Source organism: Babylonia areolata, chromosome 8, assembly GCF_041734735.1.
Source record: "Babylonia areolata isolate BAREFJ2019XMU chromosome 8, ASM4173473v1, whole genome shotgun sequence".
NCBI lineage: Eukaryota > Metazoa > Mollusca > Gastropoda > Neogastropoda > Buccinidae > Babylonia > Babylonia areolata.
Window position 1 is genome coordinate 15,937,747 of NC_134883.1, and position 10,000 is coordinate 15,947,746.

Consider the following 10,000-nt stretch of genomic DNA (forward strand, 5'->3'; position numbering starts at 1 on the left):
AGAATTAAGGACACTTTGCTTAGTTTACGTAATGTGAAAAGAACGCAATCCATATATTGTTTTCTAGAGAAAAAAAAACATATGGAATATCTTATGCATGAACAAATTTCCTCTAGTTTTTCATACATGAGTATATAGAACACCCATTACAGAGTCGTGTTCACATCACAACATTATTATTGCAGACACATACGTGCACATAATTACACATATACATACTATTAACATAATTAATAATTGTTTGATTTTTTCCCCTTTGTTATGTATTTCCACTAACACCATGCTTTGTTTTTTATCTAGTATTGTAGTGTAGACTCTGTTAAGGGCTTATCTATTATCCTCGAAATAAAGATTCTCTCTCTCTTTCTCTCTCTCTCTCTCTCTCACACACACACACGCACGCACGTACGCGAGCGCGCGCACACACACACACACACACACACACACACACACACACACATACATATGTGGAGTGATGGCCAAGAGGTAACGGGTCCGCCTAGGAAGCGAGAGAATCTGAGCGCGTTGGTTCCAATCTCGGCTCAGCCGCCGTTATTTTCTGCCCCTCCACTAGAACTTGAGTAGTGGTCTGGACGCTAGTCATTCGGATGAGATGATAAACCGAGGTCCCGTGTGCAGCATGCACTTAACGCACGTAAAAGAACCTACGGCAACAAAAGGGTTGTTCCTGGCAAAATTATATAGAAAAACCCACTTCGATAGGCAAAACAAATAAAACTGCACGCAGGAAAAAATACCTAAAAAAAAGGAGGAGGGGGGGGCGCTGTAGTGTAGCGACGCGCTCTCCCTGGGGGAGAGCAGCCCGAATTTCACACAGAGAAATCTGTTGTGATAAAAAGAAATACAGATACAAATACAAATACAAGTTTCAGTTTCAGTTTCAGTAGCTCAAGGAGGCGTCACTGCGTTCGGACAAATCCATATACGATACACCACATCTGCCAAGCAGATGCCTGACCAGCAGCGTAACCCAACGCGCTTAGTCAGGCCTTGAGAAAAAAAAAAGGGGGGGATGAATAAATAATAGATAAATACATTTTTTAAGAAAAGGAAAAAAAAAAAAAAAGAACTACTACTACTAATAACAATATGTATAAGGCACAAAAACTTGATGAAGTCAACTATAAGCGTACATTTTTTTTTTTTTTTATAAATTTAAAAAATAAAAAATACAAATACAAAAACACCAGCAGAAAGCCGAGAGGTTTAACGAGCTGTCCCCACCTTCGGTCAGACCGCTCAGAGACTGCTGCCTGGGACCCGTCCTCCAGCTCCCCTCGACCTCTGACCCTCTGACCTCTCTGCCCTTGACCTCTGCCCCGCTGACCCCTGTCTCCGTCAGCCGCGTGGTGGCTCCCTGCGGTGTCGGGGTCAGCACCTCGTGACGCTGACCTCCTGCGTTGCCGGCCCGTCCTGGGCCCGTCCCCGGTCGCCGCCCCTCGCCAGTGTCTGCACAAGACAAGACAAGACAAGACAAGACAATGGTTTATTTGTCAGGCCTCTGCCTCATAACAAAAGGAGTGGGCCCACGAACAAAAATATTACATAATGAATCATATAGTGTTAACAATATATCAATGCGCGTGTGACTCTTACAAGCTCTCTCTCTCTCTCTCCCTCTTACACACACACACACACACACACACACATGCACGCGCGCATAATGATATACACCCACATGCACGCTCGCGCGCTTAATTTAACTCTCTCCATACGAACGGCGAAAGAGACGACGTTAACAGCGTTTCACCCCAATTACCATCATCAAAATATTGCAAGCGGAAGGCTCTTATACTGAAGAGGTGAATGTTGACAAAGAATACCACAATTCTGACGACGGAAGCTAAAGGTTGGGTCATTCAGACAACCACTGGACATCCGAGGGGTCTGTGTAGAGGAGAAGAGAGGACTGGCCGTACTGAGTGAGTTAACACACAGGTCCAGCGACGGACAACACATGTGGATTATCAAGTGAAATGCAACAGTTGAAGCTCCGTTGTCTGCACAATGCCATGGTGACTTGGTTTTTAAAGGAGGTGGGGGAAGAAGCGATGATGAAACTGAGCGGTTATCGCAAAGACACTAAAACATCACTGAGGGGTTATCGCAAAGACACTAAAACATCACTGACGGGTTATAGCATTATCGCAAAGACACTAAAACATCACTGACGGGTTATAGCATTATCGCAAAGACGCTAAAACATCACTGAAGGGTTATCGCAAAGACACTAAAACATTACTCAGAGGTTATCGCATTATCGCAAAGACACTAAAACATCACTCAGGGGTTATCGCAAAGACACTAAAACATCACTGAAGGGGTTATCGCAAAGACACTAAAACATCACTGAAGGGGTTATCACAAAGACACTAAAACATCACTGAAAGGGTTATCGCAAAGACACTAAAACATCACTGAGGAGTTATCACAAAGACACTAAAACATCACTGAGGAGTTATCACAAAGACACTAAAACATCACTGAGGAGTTATCACAAAGACACTAAAACATCACTGACGGGTTATAGCATTATCACAAAGACACTAAAACATCACTGAGGGGTTATCGCATTATCGCAAAGACACTAAAACATCACTGAGGAGTTATCACAAAGACCCTAAAACATCACTGAGGAGTTATCGCAAAGACACTAAAACATCACTGAAGGGGTTATCGCAAAGACACTAAAACATTACTCAGAGGTTATCGCATTATCGCAAAGACACTAAAACATCACTCAGGGGTTATCGCAAAGACACTAAAACATCACTGAAGGGGTTATCGCAAAGACACTAAAACATCACTGCAGGGGTTATCACAAAGACACTAAAACATCACTGAAAGGGTTATCGCAAAGACACTAAAACATCACTGAAGGGGTTATCGCAAAGACACTAAAACATCACTGAGGGGTTATCGCAAAGACACTAAAACATCACTGAGGGGTTATCGCAAAGACACTAAAACATCACTGAAGGAGTTATCGCAAAGACACTAAAACATCACTGAAGGAGTTATCGCAAAGACACTAAAACATCACTGAAGGGGTTATCACAAAGACACTAAAACATCACTGAGGGGTTATCGCAAAGACACTAAAACATCACTCAGGGGTTATCGCAAAGACACTAAAACATCACTCAGGGGTTATCGCAAGACACTAAAACATCACTGACGGGTTATCGCAAAGACACTAAAACATCACTGAGGGGTTATCGCAAAGACACTAAAACATCACTGAAGGGGTTATCGCATTATCGCAAAGACACTAAAACATCACTGAGGGGTTATCGCAAAGACACTAAAACATCACTCAGGGTTTATCGTAAAGACACTAAAACATCACTCAGGGGTTATCGCAAAGACACTAAAACATCACTGAGAGGTTATCGCAAAGACACTAAAACATCACTGAGGGGTTATCGCAAAGACACTAAAACATCACTCAGGGGTTATCGCAAAGACACTAAAACATCACTGAGGGGTTATCGCAAAGACACTAAAACATCACTCAGGGGTTATCGCAAAGACACTAAAACATCACTGAAGGGGTTATCGCAAAGACACTAAAACATCACTGAGGGGTTATCGCAAAGACACTAAAACATCACAGTACGACTGAGGCATGTCATCAAAGGAACTGTTGAGGGTGGGGAGGGAGGTGGTGGGTGGAGGAATACGAAGGGAGGGGGGGGGGGCAGGAATTTTTTTTAAAAGGTTTTTTTTTTTGGTGACATAAAAAAGTTCACGCGTGACACAACCAGAGTGAAAAGAAAAAGTTCGCGTGTAACACAACTACAGTAAGTAATGTGTAATATTATTATTACTACTACTACTACTACTACTACCACTGTTGTTATTATTGTTATTGTTATTGAGACTTTCGAATCTACTACTACTACTACTACCACTGTTGTTATTATTGTTATTGTTATTGAGACTTTCGAATCTTGAGCTAAACATCGTGTTTCTTGATATTCTTTGGGATGCCAATTCTATTGCAATTCATACAATATGACATGTTTTTTATCGTTGAGACAATGTCAGATATAACTAAGAATTAAATAAAAACATTATAAAAGAGTGGTGAGGTTTTTGTTTTGTTTTTTTTTAAGCATGATTGTGATTTTAAAATATACGATATATAGTTTTGATTAGGAAACACACATAGGAGGAATTACTTTTTTTTTTTTTCTTTTTCTTTTTTTTTTGTACAGCTGTGGGTGCGATGAAGCAACCCTGATGAAGAAATGTCGTACAAGTGTTACCTCCTGTTGCAAGAGTCAGCTTGCCACTGCGGTTATATGTGTAGACACATTGAGATCTGGCTCATTTGTGGATGTGTGGTCTCAAAAGTTTGGTGTGTGTGTGTGTGTGTGTGTGTGTGTGCGTGCGTGTGTGCGTGTGTGTGTGTGAGTGAGTGGTGATTACATAGGAAAAGTTTAATTTCTAACCCGCATCATTCTGCATTCAACATTCTTCTTCTTCTTCTTCTTCTTCTTCTTCTTCTTCTTCTCTCTCTCTCTCTCTCTCTCTCTCTCTCTCTCTCTATCTATCTATCTATCTCTATCTCTCTCTCTCTCTTTTCTTTCTTCCAAGATATTCGAAAAGAGCATATCCACCACTCGCTTCATTTGTTTTAAATGTATTGTGTCTAATTTTGTGACTTTTGGTTGTTGTTGTTGTTGTTTTTTTAACAGATAAAAACACCACAGCTAGCTGTATTATATGCCAGCATGACCTAGACAATGAAGGGGGAGAAGGAAAGCAGTGGACACAGTACTTATTCTTTTCTTTTTTTTTCTTTCTTTTGTTTTTTTCTCCCTTGTACACAAGGTTATATTTTGACTTTTCACGACATCAATGTGATTCAACATTCACATAGCAAAACATTTGGTCCATCAATGATCATCGAAAAAAAAAAAGAAGAAAAAATCATTAATTTGTTGAGGTACGAGGGTTATTTTTCAATATGATAATACTTATAATAGTAATAATAAGATGAAGAACAATAACAAATAATAAAGAACAAGATAAACAAGATACCAAATGTCACATCATGGCATGTATACATGTTGAAATAGCTTCAAGGAGCACCAGTATTTTTTTGTTTGTTTTTGTTGTTGTTGTTGTTTTTATAAAGTGTTATTAAAGAATTATTATGATTATGTTATCCATTACCTGTGGCAGCTTACTTCTTTTATCAAAATTGATGTACAAACATGTCAAATTTTGCAGTATATTCATTTCTGATATTGTTAAAAATTCTATCAAACATGCATCATTCATATACTGTATTATGATGGCAGTTTTCATTTTAACTCAATGTTCTATTACTTATTCTTGATCCGGCGACCAATCTCTTCCAACACGTCAGCGGTCAGTCCGGGAGCGTGTTGGCGGACAAATACCGTTTCTGGGGTCCTGCACGTGACACAAGCTGACAATCATATCCTGCACGTGACACAAGCTGACAATCATATCCTGCACGTGACACAAGCTGACAATCATACCCTGCACATGACACACGCTGACAATCATACCCTGCACGTGACACACGCTGACAATCATACCCTGCACGTGACACACGCTGACAATCATGTCATATCCTGCACGTGACACAAGCTGACAATCATATCCCGCACGTGACACAAGCTGACAATCATATCCTGCACGTGACGCAAGCTGACAATCATATCCTGCACGCGACACAAGCTGACAATCATACCCTGCACATGACACACGCTGACAATCATACCCTGCACGTGACACACGCTGACAATCATACCCTGCACGTGACACACGCTGACAATCATGTCATATCCTGCACGTGACACAAGCTGACAGTCATATCATATCCTGCACGTGACACAAGCTGACAATCACATCCTGCACGTGACACAAGCTGACAATCATATCCTGCACGTGACATAAACTGACAACAATATCCAGCACGTGACAATTGGCAATCATATCCTGCACGTGACACAAGCAGACAATCATACCCTGCACGTGACACGAGCTGACAACCACATCCTGCACGTGACACAAGCTGACAACCACATCTTGCACGTGACACAAACAACTGACAACAATCATATCCTTCACGTGACACAAGCTGACAGTGACACCCTGCAGGACAATTTCCATCATCCCTACTTCTGTTCACATCCGTGCCTCACGCTGACGCTGACTACTGTGCTACGTCATCCACACTGCGCCGCTGTGGGCTGGTGAAGAAGACTGTACATTATGCACTGTGTACTTCAGCCTCTATCAGTGCAGGTGCCAGGACTCACAGTGAAATACTTGTATCCATCTTAATTTTGGTACATGATGTGGAAATTGTCACCTTCTATCAGTGCAGGTGCCAGCAGTCAACGGTGAAATACTTGTATCCATCTTAATTTTGGTACATGATGTGGAAATTGCCACCTTCTATCAGTGCAGGTGCCAGCAATCAGGGTGAAGCACTTGTGTCTGTCTTAATCTTGGTACACGATAATATGGAAACTGGTCCCGAGTACATAGATGTTGCTTATAATATTATGATGCTGACGATGTTGACGACGCAATGATGATGCTGATCTATGATAATGATGATGATGATGATTATGATCATGACGATTATGATACCTACCTGTCAGGTGGATCAACATGAGGTTGAGGTTGGAGTTCTGGGTGGAGTTCACGTTTGGGTTGAGGGTGGGGTTCACGGTTGGGTTGAGGGTGGGGTTCACGTTTGGGTTGAGGGTGGAGTTCACGGCTGGGTTGAGGGTGGGGTTCACGGCTGGGTTGAGGGTGGGGTTCACGGCTGGGTTGAGGGTGGAGTTCACAGTTGGGTTGAGGGTGGGGTTCACGGCTGGGTTGAGGGTGGGGTTCACGGTTGGGTTGAGGGTGGGGTTCACGGCTGGGTTGAGGGTGGGTTTCACGGTTGGGTTGAGGGTGGGGTTCACAGCTGGGTTGAGGGTGGGGTTCACGGCTGGGTTGAGGGTGGGGTTCACGGTTGGGTTGAGGGTGGAGTTCACAGCTGGGTTGAGGGTGGGGTTCACAGCTGGGTTGAGGGTGGAGTTCACAGCTGGGTTGAGGTTGGAGTTCTGGGTGGTGTTCCCGGCGGGGTTGAGGGTGGGTTTCAGGGTGGGGATGGGGGCGACACACCACAGAGGTCTGAGTGCCAGTGTTCTGCAAACCGGGTACCCGGTACACTGACGTCTGTGTTTCAGTGTCCACTTGGAACCTGGCCGTGTGGAGCACCTCCCCCTGCGGGCCCTCTGACCGGGGCTGGGGCTGGGCCAGAGAGGGGGGATGTGTGGGGGTGGGGGTGAGGGAGACCAGAGCGGGGGGAAAGAGGCGGGGAGGTGGCGGGGACTGCAGCCAGGTGGCGCCGTAGTGTGCCTTCAGGTCTCTGGCCAGTGCGGAAGCCGTAGGTCTGTCCCCCGGGTTGTCCTGCAGGGCGTTCTGCACCAGGGTCACTGTGGCCCCGTCCTGCCCGCTCTCCCTCAGAATGGTCAGCAGCTGGTGGACAGTCAACCTTCTTCTTCTTCTCACAAGAACTTTGGTTGCATCTCTTTTTGAAAACCCAGGCAAGAGCCTTATTTGGTTACATCTCATTTTGAACACCCAGGCAAGAGCCTGATTTGGCTACATCTCATTTTGAACATCCAAACAAGAGCTTTTTTTTGGCTACATCTCTTTTTGAACACCAAAGCAAGAGCCTTTCGTTGGATACATCTCTTTTTGAACACACAAACAAGAGCCGTTTCTGGCTACATCTCATTTTGAATACCCAAACAAGAGCCTTTTGGGGGCTACATCTCATTTTGAACACCCAAGCAAGAACCTTTTTGGCTACATCTCATTTTGAGCACCCAAACAAGAGCCTTTTTTGGCTACATCTCTTTTTTAACATCCAAACAAGAGACTTTTGTTAGCTACATCTCTTTTCGAACACCCAAACAAGAGCCTTTTTGGCTACATCTCATTTTGAATACCCAAACAAGACCCTTATTTGGCTACATCTCATTTTGGACACCCAAACAAGACCCTTATTTGGCTACATCTCATTTTGGACACCCAAACAAGAGCCTTTTTCGGGCTACATCTCATTTTGAACAACCAAGCAAGAGCCTTATTTGGCTACATCTCTTTTTGAACACCCAAACAAGAGCCTTTTTTTGGCTACATCTCTTTTTGAACACCCAAACAAAAACCCTTTTTAAAAAATAAAAAAAATACTTTTCTCGGTGTCTAAGTTCATTTGCGACACACTTCATTTTTGTCTCTTGATTTTTTTCAAACTAACCATACAATGAGTAATTTTGCTCAAAGTCTAAACCATGTAGTGTGTATGACAGTGGTCAAGATGATTACGGACCTGTGGGTTTGCACGTGTATTGCGTGTACGCGTGGTTGTGTGTGCGATTGTGGTGTATGTGTATTTCTGAAGAAGTATGTTTAAAAAGAAAAAATGGGGGAACGTACAGCACTTAGATTTCAAATATCATTCATAAGCATGCTGTTGATTACAGGTTTACAACAGTACACTTCATGCCTGCTCTATTTCTATTATCAATGTGTATGCGATTGTCCTTGGAAGAAGTGACCAGCTTCAAGTACCTGGGAGCAACCCTGTCCAAAGACGGCACCTGCACAGCAGAAATCCGAAATAGGATTAATTCTACAATGGCCAGACTGAACAGGGTATGGAAGAGCAACATCAGATTCCACACAAAATTCCTGCTCTACAAGTCACTAGTGGTCTCCATCCTCTTAAATGGATGTGAGACATGGACACTGATAGCAGAAACAGAAAGAAGAATCCAAGCATTCGAAACCAAGTGCTTGAGGCGACTAATACAACCTCTACAAGGAGCACAAGACCAATGACTATGTGCGGAACCTGGTCAGCAACCTTGTTGGGCCCCAAGAACCACTGCTGGCGACTGTCAAACGACGGAAGATGGCATGGTTTGGTCACGTCATACGACATAACACCCTCTCCAAAACCATCCTACAAAGGACTGTAGAGGGAGGGCGCAGACGGGGGCGGCAGAGAAAGAACTGGTCCGACAACGGGAAGGCATGGCGAGCTATGACATCTTCCTCATGTCCCCCCAACGACCCCAGCGGTCGAGGGAATGAGTGAGTGAGTGAGTGATGTGATTGTGGTTTTAACTTTCCCATTTTGACTATTATTGTATGACTGTTTCTGTCCTGTGGTCACAACGCTCAGAACTGGTATTGTTAACCCATTCTTTCTCACACATTGAAAGAAAGCATCGAGGGTCTCCCCATGCTTTCTCTCACTGTACGAGAAAGTGCGGTGTTGCGAGAGGGCGTGGGTGAATTAACTCCGAGCACTCACTTTCTCTGCAGAGCCAGCTTTCCCAGCTCTGGTGTAGTTGGCGATGTAGACGGCCGTCACCCCGAACCCCCAGATGTCCACCTGCCCGGCACAGCACAGTACAGCTGTCAATCACACCCCATCCCTCTCTCTGTCAGCCACACCCCTTCCCTGTCTGTCATACATGTCAGCCACACCCCTTCCCTGTCTGTCATGTCAGCCACACCCATTCCCTGTCATACATGTCAGCCACACCCCTTCCCTGTCTGTCATACATGTCAGCCACACCCCTTCCCTGTCTGTCATGCATGTCAGCCACACCCCTTCCCTGTGTCAGTTTCAGTTTCAGTAGCTCAAGGAGGCGTCACTGCGTTCGGACAAAACCATATGCGCTACACCACATCTGCCAAGCAGATGCCTGACCAGCAGCGTAACCCAACGCGCTTAGTCAGGCCTTGAGTGTCAGTCATGTGTCAGTCACACCCTGTATCAGAGGCCTGCCTCCTGATCTTCACAACGGTCTTACATCACCCATTGTCCATCCATCTGCAGCACTGTGGGGCATACCCTTTTATTATATGTAATGGGACTGACTATACTCTGTGCATACATTATTATACTCATTGTTTGTTA

At 44.2% G+C, this 10,000-nt stretch overlaps 2 protein-coding genes across 3 annotated transcripts in view; both read right to left on the bottom strand.

The window, feature by feature from the left end:
* The window catches only part of LOC143285056 (uncharacterized), a 33,545-nt gene that overhangs the window by 3,089 nt on the left and 20,456 nt on the right, over positions 1-10,000 (bottom strand). For both annotated transcript variants that reach the window (XM_076592244.1, XM_076592243.1), the window contains exons 6-9: positions 9,389-9,469; positions 6,665-7,539; positions 5,362-5,448; positions 1,246-1,470 (exon numbers count right to left, since the gene is read on the bottom strand). In XM_076592244.1, coding sequence (XP_076448359.1) covers positions 1,246-1,470; positions 5,362-5,448; positions 6,665-7,539; positions 9,389-9,469 — 1,268 coding nt within the window. The remainder of the gene's footprint in view (positions 1-1,245; positions 1,471-5,361; positions 5,449-6,664; positions 7,540-9,388; positions 9,470-10,000) is intronic.
* LOC143284940 (uncharacterized) lies at positions 5,472-6,177 on the bottom strand. The gene is made up of 4 exons (XM_076592105.1): positions 6,030-6,177; positions 5,753-5,848; positions 5,522-5,633; positions 5,472-5,478 (listed from the first exon to the last, which is right to left on the bottom strand). Exons 1-4 carry the CDS (start codon positions 6,175-6,177, stop codon positions 5,472-5,474), a joined length of 363 nt encoding a protein of 120 aa, XP_076448220.1.

Excerpts from the sequence above, each read along its gene's own strand:
- LOC143284940 (XM_076592105.1), bottom strand. The coding sequence starts at position 6,177 with ATGATGGAAATTGTCCTGCAGGGTGTCACTGTCAGCTTGTGTCACGTG. Across the intron at positions 5,849-6,029 it reads CAGCTCGTGTCACGTGCAGG|GATATGACATGATTGTCAGC; the intron begins GTATGATTGTCT and ends TGTCACGTGCAG. Across the intron at positions 5,634-5,752 it reads CAGCGTGTGTCATGTGCAGG|GATATGACATGATTGTCAGC; the intron begins GTATGATTGTCA and ends TGTCACGTGCAG.